General features: G+C 43.0%; 1 protein-coding gene across 2 annotated transcripts in view; it reads left to right on the forward strand.

Annotated features, from left to right (window-relative positions):
• Galnt18 (polypeptide N-acetylgalactosaminyltransferase 18) overlaps positions 1-13659 on the forward strand; it is a 332475-nt gene that overhangs the window by 263513 nt on the left and 55303 nt on the right. For both annotated transcript variants that reach the window (XM_063251907.1, XM_003465699.5), the window contains exon 7: positions 12964-13149. In XM_063251907.1, coding sequence (XP_063107977.1) covers positions 12964-13149 — 186 coding nt within the window. The remainder of the gene's footprint in view (positions 1-12963; positions 13150-13659) is intronic.

A 13659-nucleotide genomic window follows, 5' to 3' on the forward strand; every position in this document is an offset into this window, starting at 1 on the left:
CGCAGTTTAACAGTATGTTGTAAAAGTTTTACGGTTAGCAAAGATAAGTGCAAAATTAATCCCTTAAGAACAGTGCAATTTAAAAAGTACATAATGAAGCAATTAGCTAGAAATGTTGGGGAGCAGAAGGAGAGCGCCCATGGACAATTGTACTTGGGATGGGTCTTCACACTTAGGTTGTTTTGTGTCCAATGAGGGAGCCATAGAAAAGTGAGATTAATAAAATGCACAGGAGAGGTAATAATTGATAAAAGGATTCTGAAAGTCAACCTGAAGAAAATTTTTTCTTCACGAAAAGATGAGGTTGAGCGAGAAAATAGCTATGAAAGCCATTTTTGGAACAGTCAAAGAAATTTGATTATAGTCTGTGGATTAGATAACAGTAATGTATCAATGTTTTAATCTCCTGATTTTTGGAGAAAAGAAAAAAACAAAAGAAAGAAAAAAGCTGGGAGCCAGAAATCTAGGTTAAAGCTCCTAAGAGTCTCTCTCCTTTCTCTTTAATTTTTTGCTTTTCTTTAGCTGAGTAGACCTGCTGCTGGTTTGCATCAGACCCTGAAAGGTAGTTCCATTACAGTTCTTAGTCTCCAAGAAGGCCATCAAGCAAGGCCAGAATGCCTGATAAAACTGAGTGTAGCCTCCTCTCCTCCTGATGCACACAGGGCCTGATACTCCTAAAATCCGCAGTTGCAGACATTCAGAGACACATCCTTCCCTCATGGGTGCCCTTCACTTTGTAAACCAGTGCAAGAGGCAGAACACACACACAAAAATGTTTTCCTAGTGCTTGTGGATGGTGTTTCCAGAAATCACAAGGATTTTTCAAGACAGCAAGGCTTATGTGTAATATCAAGTCAGTCCTGAAAACAAATGAGTTAATCTGTAGTGTAAACTCCCGAAAGGAATGCTGCACAGTTCTTTAGGCCCCGTCTCTGTCTGGTTTGAGGAAGTCTGGAGGACAGAGCCCTGGTCTCTCTCTTGCTCAGTGTTGCACCGACAGGTGTGGAGCATTACCTGAGGGCTGTGCTGTCTTTCTGTCCACTACTTCTGCTTTGGATGCTGCACATCCGTGGATGAAGGGCTCAATGGTCTGCATAATTTTCACTGCATCAGAATTGTAGTCATATAAAGGAGTCATCAACTGGGGGAGAAAAGGCTAGTAATTCTATGATTTCAGGACAGAAATTTATTCTAGATTTTAATGTTTCTGAAGTCATATTATAGCAAAATAATAAATGGTAATTTGACAAACCTAATAATCTGAGAATGAAAGGAGATGTTACTAATAATTTCCCTAAAACAAGAACCACAAAATAGAATTGACCTGGGAAAGCCAGGGTATGTAGTCATTCCTACTCAAAACTTTATGTCCCAATTTGGTGCAGTTCGTTCACCTGATATTAATTATTGCGTGCCCACAATATGCAGGTGCCCTGCTTGGCATTTAGCATACAATGTGTGAAAAGTAAATATAGCCTTTTTGTTTCTGAAGCTAATGATAGAATGGGACAGACAGTTGGTAAAATGGGACAAAAATAGTTGGATAGTTGAAATGAGTACTATGTTAGTCAACTCAGGTTGCCATAGCCAAATGGCACAAATTGGGTGGTTTTAACAACAGAAACTTACTTTCTTGACATTCTGTAGGTTGGAGATCCAAGAGCAAGGTGCAGCGTGGTTGTCTGATCAGGCAGGGCTGTGTTTCTGGCCTACAGAGAGCCATTCTCTTGCCATATTGTCACACAGCAGAGAGAGAGAGAGAGAGAGAGAGAGAGAGAGAGAGAAAAGGAGACAGAGAGAGGAAATCTAGTATCTCTTCTTTTTATAAGGACATCAAGTGGATCAGGGATCCACTTTTTTGATCTCGCATAGCATTAACCACCTTCTTAAAGACACTATCTCCAATATAGTCACATGGGAAATTAGTAATTTAACATATAGAAGGAGGCAATTTAGTCACTAGCAAATGTTGCAGTGGGAAAAAATGAATGCAAATCCCAAATTTTGGAGGTTTTATATGTTAGATTCAGTGACAAAATTCCTGTCTCTTATAACAGTACCTGAAACATAGTGTTTAATAACTGTCGAAACACAGACTAAAGACATACTCTGATTTATAACTTTAGAAAGAAAATCGGAGGACAACAAAAGATGAAGGGAAATGACCTCTTAGGAGACTCTGCCTGGAGATGTTCACACAGTGTATAGTGGCTTGGGCCAGAATGTTGGCTATGCAGATGGAGAGGAGTGATTAAACTCAATTTAGGAGGTAGAACTGGCTGCCTTTGCTGGTGTATTGGCCGTGGAGAAGGAGAAAGAGGACAGATTACAGATGAATTACAGGTTTCAGGCTTGGGCTGTGAGGTAGATGAGGGTATGGCTAAGGACAGCTGGTGAGGCAGGGGAGGAAACCAGAACTTTGCTTTTGGTAAAATAAGCTTGAGATGCCCGAATGATACAGAAGTAGAGAAGACACATAGGCAGTTGGATATATACATCTCCAGAGGACCCCAGGGTGTTTCTTCCCACTGTTTGTGAGAAGAAGCAGTGGTGAATCCTATAGTCAGTGGAAACATACAGTGATATTATGACTAATACTTAGTGACCTCTAAAGTTAAGCCAGGTTTTGAAATAAACTCTGTTACTCACCATTATTTTTGCAATTTATTACTTTCATCTCCATTTTACAGATAAGGAAACAGTGTTGAAAAGTGAAATGAAGTCACCTAAAGTCACTGATGGGGATTGTAGGTTTTGATATCAAGACTGTTTGGTACAGAGCCCATGCTTAGAATGACTTTTTTTCCCCAAGAGTCAGACTTTAGATCCACTCACTACCCTGCTTCCAAATTATCATGTCACCTTGAATTTCAGTTTTCTCACCTGGGAAATGGTGGAAGATTGCTGGCACATCCCCTTCAGCTCTGCTCCCCTGCATTGCTGAGCTCTTTTGTAAACACTATTGTTCATGCAAGCTCAGTGCTGGTGCCTTTCAGAGATGACACCATGATGATGCCCAAGCTGACAATTCACTTTAATGTGTATGAAAAGAGCAAATCTCTTTAAGAGAAAACCCAGCACAATAGCTTTCATAATCTGAATTTTAATTAGACAAGAGGGAAGCTCCTTAGAACAAATGTCATTCTGGGTGAAAAAAGGTTCAGCATCTCAGCTTCATTTTATCATTTGTTGATAACAGGGACAGCCCCCACGGAGCCAAGTATGCGGGCGATACTTGGACCAGACATGAAGCTTTTCCTTATGTCTGTGCCTGGGACCTGCCACCCTGGATTCTACCTACCCTACCTTAATGACACACCAGCCACCTGTCATCAGAAGGGCTCTGCTCTGCTGAGAGTGACAGAGTGTATACTTTTTCCTGTGATGCCTAGATGCCCCAGATTTCAGAAAGGACCCCTTGACTTACTAAGGCAATACAGTTTGAACATTGGCTCTGAACCATCATTTGAGGTGGTGTAGCTGTTTTTAGAGGGCTCTGGTAAGAGTGGCCAATTTGAACCTGATTGGGACATGCTAATGAGTCATCCATTCGTGTGCATCAGATTTGTTTCTGATTAGATTAAGCTTCAGAGAGAGGAAAGAAACAGTCACTGATTAAAGATATAAAAAAGGAAACACTTTAAATAAGCAAGTGGTTCATCTTTACAAAGCTAAGTATAAATTAAACCTAATCCAGGGGTTCAAACTGAGTATGAGCTGGCTAGAGCAAGTGTGTCCACAAGGAGAAGGCACCTCACAGCAATTGAAGGATTTAACCCACTGCAGAAGACTCCATCCACATCGAGTTATAGACAGACCCTTAGTAGAGAAAACAATTCTCAGAAGTTTGGATTTTAGAAAATCGCTCCCCAGATCCCTGTGATGTTCAAGTTCATTATTATTCCCTAGCAGAACCCATGATAGTAATGGGGGCCGGAACACTTGTATCAGAGGGACCGGAGTTGGAACCTGGCAGATACTTTTTCTCCAAGCTTGAGTCTTCTTCAGAATTTTAGTCTATAGAAATATTTGGAGTTGGACTAGTTCACCTTCCCAAGCTCTCACAATGGGAAGTTCTAGGGGTCAGCACCATCTAGGGGTGAGGTCCGCTGACCTGGGTGAAGGTGTGGCCGTAGCCCTGGCCTCCCTAACCAGCTCACTCTGGTACTAGTGGGAGGTGTGGGTGATAGAAGAAAGCATAGAGAAAACAGTTCCAGGTACTTTCCCACCTTGTTGAGGAAGTGGCAGGCATCATGTCCTCTTTTCATCTCATTGGGTTCCAAAAGGTGCAGAAGGACACCCAGATACTGAAGAACATCAGGACCCTCTGCCTGCCCTTGAAGGCACCCCAGCATTAGCAGGTGAGGGGCTGATTTCTTCTTTTCCAAAGATAAGAGTTGAGATAACCGTGAATAATCTCCTCTTGCTCAGAACCATCAGAGCTGCCTTTTGCTGTCAGCGATCACACACTGACAAAGCAATCTTCATCAATCTTGCTTTTCTGGGATCCTTTGGCCCAAACTCTAGGGCAGAGCATTGGGGTCTAAGGAAAAGTAGGGTCCTCATTCTGCAATGAGCCAGTTTACCACAGTGGCACCTTTGCCACTGTCCTCTGACTTCTGGGTTTCCTGTGGGTAAGCAGCTGTTTTCACATTCCAAATCCCAACAAAACAGCCTTTTAAATCTTTCTTCATGAAAGCCTCCAAGACCTTCTAGCCAGTTTGTCTGTCCTTGGAATTCTGCCAGACAAATTCCTCTGCTGCCTTGTGATAGCTATGAAAGGTTTCTTTCAAACCAGGAGCTGCTTCAAGTGTTTCTTGGGAGTGACCAAAGTGTTTCAGCCCCATTCAGGGACAACTTCCAAGAAAAAAGCATTATGTTTCCCGAGGAGCAGTTTGGTCAAGAGGACACTTCGGAAGTGTTCTTTGCAAGCAGAGTCTAAAGGAACTATATCCCCAGGGAATGTTTTTCTGTGGAGCCTGATAGAAGAGTAAGCATTTTCAGATCTTAAAAATATTTTCTTTCACTTTAAAATTACTAAGTAGCTTCCTTTGGAAACTTGGGGAGCACCAAGGAAAGTACATTAGAAATAACTCAGAACTAAGGCCCAGCCTTACTGTTTCATCTGTGCAGCAAGTATTTTTGAGCTCCTCTCATGTGCCAGGTTCTGAAAAAGTACTGGAGCTTCATCAGTGACAGCAAGGCAGCCATGAACCTTCTTCCAGAGTAGCTATTGTGGGCCAGTCACAGGGGGAAAAATGCATCTCACTAGTAATGGGGGTGGGGTGGGGTTGCAAATTAGAACTGTGATGAGAGAGAGTTTCATGCCTATTAAATGAGCTAAAATGGAATCAAATGGTTAATGTCAAAAGCTGGCAAAGGTATGAAGCATATGAGTGCTGGATGCAGGGTGTAACTTGATTTACACAACTTGGAAGACTTTTAGTGTCCAAGGGGAAGCTGAATGCATGTCTAACCTATGCTCCAGAAACGTTATTGTGATGTAAATACCTGGAGCACAGCTCACTTTTGGGTCCCAAGAGATACATAGGAGAATAGTCCAAGGAATGCCATTTGTAATATTGGAAACATGCCTGTCAACTAGCAGGAGAATGCATAAATCATCTGCTGTATATTTATACAAGGGAACACGAGGGTGAGAAAAATAAATGAGACAAGTAGCAAGTTGCAGAAGGCACAAATTATGGCTCCATTTATATAGGGTAAAAACCAGGTAAAACTAAGCAATTTGTAATTTAGGTTGATGGCAAGGAAATTCAAGACAATAGGTTTCCCTTGAGAGTGAGGAGAAGCACACAGAGGTTTCTAAGAAATCCCCAAAGCCCTGTTCCTTAAGTGACTTAAGTGGAGGTAGTATTTGCATTTGTCTTGTGTATCATTGAGCTATTGCTCTCTCTGTCTATCTCTTTCTGTATCTGTCTGTCTGTCTGTCTGTCTCTCTCTCTCTCTCTCTCTCTCTCTCTCACACACACACACACACACACACACACACACACAGAGTTACACTTGCTGTGCAAGCATAAGTACAAGGGATTCAACCAAAATCAGAGTAGCCAAGATATCAGGTAGTAATTAACGAAGTATGTGGTGCATGTGTACTGGAGTTCTAGTAAAGGTGATGGGAGGAGGAGGGGACAGAGATCCATGAAAACGGTATACCCCAAGGGCTAAGAGAAGTTGTTGCAACTGGGCAGTAGAAGGTAAGAGGCTGCAGGGAATACAAGAGCCTGCTCTCAGAGATTTGCAGATCTTGTTAAGGAGAGTGATCTTTGGATGCTGAAGGTTGCAAATGTAGGACTGAAATACATTCCCCATAAAAGTTGTTTCTGCTTGACATTGTCTCCATCCCTGTCCCTTTTCTGCCTCATGCCCTTGACGCTGGCTTGCTGGTGGACTCTGACTTTTGTGTTGATCTTGTCCAGTTTTACCTATCTCCCTCTCATTCTTATACAGAACCAGAATCCCAGTGTGTTGATCAAAACACCAAGGATGCAAAATGAAATAATGCCCCAGGAGTAAGCGCCCTGCTCAGGCTGTCCATATGTTTGTCTGCCTACATCTTCTGCCACGCCACCACTCTGGAAATGAATTTTTTGGTTCTCTTCTAGCTGTCCCAGGCCTGAGCCTTAGCTAGATCCATCTTGTCTTCCTGTTCCCACCTTCCCAGTTCTGGTTTTCCACTCCTGTCTCAGCACCTCACAGCCAAGCCAGGCAAGACAGCTACGCATAAAAAGATAATTAACCACATGAGCCAAGAAATCAGGACCACATGAGTGGTACAAATAATGTGTTCCAAGAGCTTGGAGGAACTGAGCCAGACTGGCTTTGGATGGATGGAGTAGGAAGGAGGCTTTCTAAACTAAGAGAACAGGAGAAATAGTTTTCTAAGAGCAAAGCGCTCATTAAAAGCCATTAGGATATAGCTGGGCACAGTGGCACATTCCTAAATCCCAGCATTCCGAGATGTGGATTCAGGAGGATCTCAAGTTTGAATGTAGCTGGGCAACTTATAGACCTAGTGGAACCTTGTCATAAAATAAAAATAAAAATATTAAAAGACTGAGAATATAACTCAGTGTGAAGTCCCAGCACTAAAGAAGGAAATAAATGTTATAAGGAGATAAAAGGTGGAAGGGATTTGAGATGATATTCTGTTGTTGGCTATGAAGTATAAGACTGAGTTATTACCACCCCTAATTACCATCCCTAATTCCTTGCCCATAACTAATAAATAATGCCATGCTTTTTCTTTGAACCTAGAGAGAGTCTCAGAATTCATCTCAACATAAAAGAATATTTACATGAATAGACTTAACATAAGGGTGTAAATTCCTTTGCTACTTCTGTCATAGACGATGGAGTGGTCATCCTGTCGCCTTGCAGTATGTCCCAACTGTACTCAACCTATTGGTTGTGTCTCAAGTACTGGGAATTATTTGAAGTACTGATAACGAGACTCAGATTCACAAAGTATAAAGAGTAGAAGGGATCTAAAGCATAATTAAGTTCAGCTCCCTCATTTGGCAGCCAGGGGAAACTGAGGCTTGCAGGGAGACTTATAAGTGGTACATACACATGACCCCAACCTAGTACCATTAACTCTCTGTCCTGAGAAGGGGAAAAAGAGATCCAATCTCCTGAGCACCCACCATGTGCCTGTCTTTGCTGGTGAGAGCTTTTCATAATGAGCCTTCCTTAAACCTCACAGGGAGTCATTATTACTATAAAATGCAAGTGACATCAAAGACAAGTCCAAATCAAAAGTTAAGAGGCAGCCAAAAGTCAAACTGTCTTCACCAGTCCCAAGATCCACATGTTTCCTTGCAGTTCTAGAAGGGTACGATAGGCCATTTCAGAACTGCCAGTAAAGGGATTTGCCTGTACCCTGGTATTAGCATCTGCAGTTTACTTTAGGTCTGGGTCACATCTGGGGAATCAGCCCATTTGTACTTCTGTATGTATATCCAAGCATTTTCCAGATTAGAGACATCCTCTATAGTGATTTTCTGGTTCCCTAAGACCAAGTTGTCTCCTGTGGGTCATGCTCATTTGATGCCTTTCTGGGTTTTACAATATTAATTTATGCTTTGCAGCCAACATAACTGTCTTTTGTTGCGGCAGTATGCACTTAAATGTCAGAGCTTTGCTGAAGAACCATGTAGCCCTGAAGGAAGCCACTGTGTTTAGTAAAATCTGGCCACATTTTATGTTTATGGCTGTTATTAGGGCATCCCACAGAGCTTGTTAAAAATTGTGTATCTATTGTCATTATTAGCCCAGGAATCTCAAATTCACACATTCAAATAATAGTTATAGAATATATTCTAAGTGCCAGAGGCTGACATAGACTGTGATAATCCCCATTTTCATTGTACTTAAAGTTTGGTTCAGTGAGGCAGTGTGAAGTCCCAGCACTAAAGAAGGAAATAAATGTTATAAGGAGATAAAAGGTGGAAGGGTGGAAGGGATTAAAGAATAAGTACAGAAAATATTTTAAATAAGTGTCATGAAGAAAAAAGATATGGTATTCAGAGGCTGCCTAACCTAGACTGAGTAGACAGACATCAGTATTTGAGTGAGGTAACAGGTGGGTGCGATTATTCCAGGAAGATGGGCTGGACTAGCAGATGCAAAAGCACAGAGACGGGAAAGAGCTTGGTGTGGTTGAGAAGCACACTGCTCTGTGCCTGTGCGGAAATGACAGAATCCAGTCTTGGGCTGATAGCCACCTGGTGCTGCTAGTGCCTATAAGACTCACTACATGCCCTCTCCTTATGATCTACTTCTTGACCTTTATTTCTCAGCCATTCACTTGGTACCCATGTACCCTGCCCTCTCTCCGCTTAATGTTCCTCCTGGAAAGCTCATAAGCATTCGAGCCACACCTCTACTCTCTGCAGTGGCCCTGCTTCTCTGACACGGGCTGAGTCTTTCCTGTCCACGTCCTCCATTGGGCTGAGGTATGGCCATCTTGCATCCATTATAAATTGGCCATTTCATATGCCAGGGCCAGCTCCATTTTTCTTGCTTCCTTGTCCCCTCCTAACCCTCCATGGAAGCTTCATAGTGTCGTCTTCCACACTATATAGACGCCCACAATTTTCTTTTCTATCTCTTGCCTATCATCCCAGATTGAGTCTGAGATCAGCTGTGAGGATTTTGGGGGTTTTCTTTGGACCAAGCCTCATCAGTGGAGCTACATCACCCAGATATCAGCCCTTTCTAGTTGACGTCTGTGTGATTGACAGGCTCAGAAATGGTGGATACCATGTCATATCCACTTCTGCTCCAAAGCCCAGATGCCACCAAGAACACATCTGTTATGTCTAAGGCAAGTGCTTCTCTCTGTCCATGGCTGAGTTTGTTTGTGCAGAATGAAGAAGACTGCAGGTGACCTCTGTACTCAGAATCTCTGAGTATACCTCTGAGGCAGGAGCACATGTAACATGTCTTCTGCAGACTGTTTGCCCTGAAAAGTGAGTATGCAGCAGATGCCAAGTAACAGCAATTGTAGTGATTGTTTTAAAATAATCACAGGCACAGAGAAGGCACACAGTGTTATAGGAACTGCAGCAGGGATCTATTCAATACAACTTTGTGTGTGTGTGTGTGTGTGTTGAGGATCAAACTCAGGGCCTTATACATATAAAGTAAGAGCTCTGCCACTGAGCCACATCCCCAGCCTCTGTTGTGCAAGCCTCTTAGGCTAGAGTTAAAAATCACCTGTGAGTACACAACTGGACCAGAACTGGCTGAGATGTCCTGTCCTACATGTGTAATGCTTTCACTTTCTTGACTTCCATCCACATATACACACTGAGGCGGGCACGGGGTTAAACACCTGCCTGCACTGCATCACCTTCTTCCACTGGGTGGAGTGGAGCCTTGGGGGAGGCAAATAAAAATTTGAATCTAGGTCCCACTGACCCCAAAGCTGTACTCTTAAACACAATATTCCCATCTGTCCAGATACCTCACCTCCCTGGAAACCCACAACCCCTCCTGGGAATCATTTAGCACATGTCTACAGGAGAATGTGATAAAGAATTTAGATGACATTTTGGAAGAGGAAAGGTGATTAAACAAACTTCCAATTGTGCTAGGTCAGGAAAAAATGAGTAAGGGACCACTGAGCATGACCGGGTGACCTGGCTGAAGGGCACACTTGGTGACAGTGGACTAACACTCAAACAATGAGTCAAAGAAACACAGTTGGGTGGGGTGTATCATCCTACGTGTAGAACAACAGTTTAAGAAAAAGCAAGTGGGGGCTGGGGATTTAGCTCAGCGGCATAAGCGCTTGCCTTGCAAATGTGTGGTCATGAGTTCAATCCTTGGTACCGATAAAAAAGAAAAAGACCAAAAAAAAAAAAAACACAAAGAAAGAAAGAAAAAGCAAGTGAAGGGGGAGAATTCAGCATGGCTACAGCACAGAGTACATTGGAGAAGAGAAGCATAAGGCAGGAGGCATGGATGAGGCCATACCCAAATCAAGGGATATGCTGGAAGGCGTGGTGCTGGGGAGGAGTGCGATCCAGTTTACACCTTCCAAAGATCACTCTGACAGCAATCTTGCAGGGGAGACTGGAAGAAGAAGATGGGGCAGAGGGCTCAGTTTGTTGGAGGTATTTGCAGAGTCCATGAAAGATGACCATGACCCAGACAAGGGAAGTAGCCTCAGGGATGGGAAAAGAGAAGTGAATTCAAGAACTAGACAGTGAGCTCTTTTGCTCCTTTTACTGTGTCTCAGAGCTTTATGAGAGTTGCCACCACGCCATCCTGACTAGCATAAAGGCACGTGCTCCCACATGCCCACTCTAGGTGAAATGGTGAGAAACGGGACCTCCGAGACACAGGGCCCATGACAAGAAAGTTTTGGTACAAATCATGTTCTGTGTTGTGTTGCTGAAATATGTTGAGTAATAGAATTTCTTCTTCCAATTGCAAGAGTCCTATTTGCCCCTACTCTTTGTGCCATTGATAATTTATTCACAGTACTTACAGACTTTCATTGACAATCTGAGAAAAGCAAGCTGGAAGCCAGCACAGCCCCCAGCAGATGTGAGTCCCAGAAAGGAAGGTCCATAGCCTGGTCACCATGTGGGAACATTGGCTCTGCCTTGAGCTTTTCTAGGGATCAGACAGGTCCTTTTGTCTGAGATAGCAGCTGTGTGATCTTGGACAAAGGACATTCAGTCTGTTTCTCCACTTGGAACTGGAGATAATAACATCTATCTCAGAGAGTTATTCTGAGGGTTCCACTGTATAATTTGTTTAGTCATAGCTAAGATTGACCAAATGCCTGTAATAAACCAGTCACTATGTGTGAAATCTTTGAGATAGAAATTATTATTATCCCTATGGGGAAAAAATGGAAACACAAATGAGAACTTGTTCAAAGTCGTATAGATAAAATGAAACAGAACCAGGATTTGAACTCACAGCATCTGGGTTGCAAACCCTGTGTTCATTACCTCCATATTTTACTTCCTTCCCATATGCACAGGTCTAGTGCCTGGTAAACAGCAGACGTTTAACAATAATATTTTTTTCCTTTCTATTGGCCCTCACTGTAAGACAACCTGAGGTAAATCAGCAAATTTACTTCCAACTCCCCATACTCTATAGGGAACCACTGGTATGATGTGGATTGGTAGAAGAGAAGGCATTGTTTTGCTAACTATCGCTGAGAGATTAAATTAAACCCAAGTCTCCCCTGGACCCAGTCTTCTTATTGTTGGTAGGTCCAAGCTATTCATGTGAAATTATCCACCAAACTGTCAAATGTACAGCATGTGGCAAGTGACCACTCTGGTCCACAAAAGATCTCTGTCCTTCAGAAGCCTTATACATCAGTTCTGACCAGATATATCAGATTCAGCTCATACTTACCAAGCATCCACCATTTCTGTATTGATTGAATGACTAAGCGTTAATCCCTTATTTATTTGTTTATTTTTTCCACAAGAATTTACATAGTACCTGCTACTACCTGGCTTCGTGTGCGGCATTAGAAATAAGAAGTGAATGAGATACAGGTTCTGACACACAGTGTGTGAGGGAGGTGACTTGATGAGCTACGATATGTAGAGCTACAGAGTTCAGAGGAGGGATAAATTGGCTCTGCCCTGAGAACTGAGCAAAGATCTCACAGTGTGTGGGACCATGTGATCAAGGTTTTGAGGAGTGATTTTTTTTCAGCTGGTGAAAGAATTGGGAGGGCATTCTAAGATTACCAACAGAATGGGAAAAACCTGGAGGCACAAAAGAGTGTGTATGTTCATGTTAGGATCATGGAAGGATCAAAGTGGTATAAGCTTTAAGACACTCACAATTGATGCTTAGAATTGCCACTCATGGACATGCACAATGCAATGTCAATTTCCTTCATCTTTCAAAAGCAAATTGCATCCAGATTTACCAAGATTGGTGAGAAGTTTAATTCCATTCCCTTTTCAGTTTATGCAGGAAGGATGGAGAAGGAGAAGGGTGTCTGGCTCTTTCTCTGTAGTGATCACTAATCTTGGTCTAAGGCTCCAACATCCATTTAAAGATGGACATCTCTGCTGGGAGCCCCTGCTAGTGCCTTATGTTAAGGACTTCTGTAGAGATCATCATCAAGGGTTTTGTTAGCTTCTCCTCAAAGGCAGAGAACCTAGATCTTTGGTGGCCAAAGGTCCGGTCTCTTCTTTGGCCAGGAAGAGCTCAGGGTTAGAGGGAGAAGATACATTAATTCTTTGCAAATAAATCCACACAATGAGAATGAAACCATAAATTAACAACCCCATAATCACACTGTTGTGAGGGAGATATCAGGGCATTCCCTGGTGTACTGTATGGAGAGCCAAGGTGAAATAGGATGGATTTCTCTGCACTCCCCTTGCATGGTGGTTTAGAGATAGTCTAATCTGGCACTGACAAGAGACCCCTTGTCTTCTGCAGGTGTGGCAGTGTGGCGGCAGTGTGGAGGTCCTGCCCTGCTCGAGGATTGCCCACATAGAGCGAGCCCACAAGCCCTACACTGAGGACCTCACGGCGCATGTCCGCAGGAATGCCCTCAGGGTGGCTGAAGTCTGGATGGATGAGTTTAAAAGCCATGTCTACATGGCCTGGAACATACCCCAGGAGGTAGGGGAGACCAGTGGGGCTGAGTTTCTTTGGGTTTAATGGGTGGGGAAAAAATTAATGGAAATAGGTTCCTCTTCCCGTGGATCAGAGTCTGGATTGCCATGCTAGAAGGGACTGGCAACCACAAGAATGCTCTAGACAAGAAAAGGGCTGATTTTGAGGCTCCGAGCCTTTTCTTTCCCCTATCTGCACCTGATCAGTGTGCTTTACAGAGAACTTAATCTCTCTCAGCCTCTGTAACCTCATTTTAAAATGAAAATTGGCCACACAGATCCACATTTCTTTCCTGCTCCTGGTCCTCAGCTTCTCTGACATTGGGTGTTCATGGCCCAGGCCCAGGTTTAAAAATATCCTGATAACAAGAAACAATTCACAGAATGCACCTTAATCTCTCTGTAGACTAGATTTAAGCTTCTCCATTTAACCTCAGGCCAGGGCATTAAGGAATATCCATATAGGATTTATTTAGCCATATGGATGGGGATTGGAAACACTCCCTCGGGATTCTTA

This window comes from Cavia porcellus, unplaced genomic scaffold, assembly GCF_034190915.1.
Source record: "Cavia porcellus strain 051 isolate PalLab524CR breed Dunkin Hartley unplaced genomic scaffold, mCavPor4.1 scaffold_6, whole genome shotgun sequence".
In the NCBI taxonomy this organism is placed as follows: domain Eukaryota; kingdom Metazoa; phylum Chordata; class Mammalia; order Rodentia; family Caviidae; genus Cavia; species Cavia porcellus.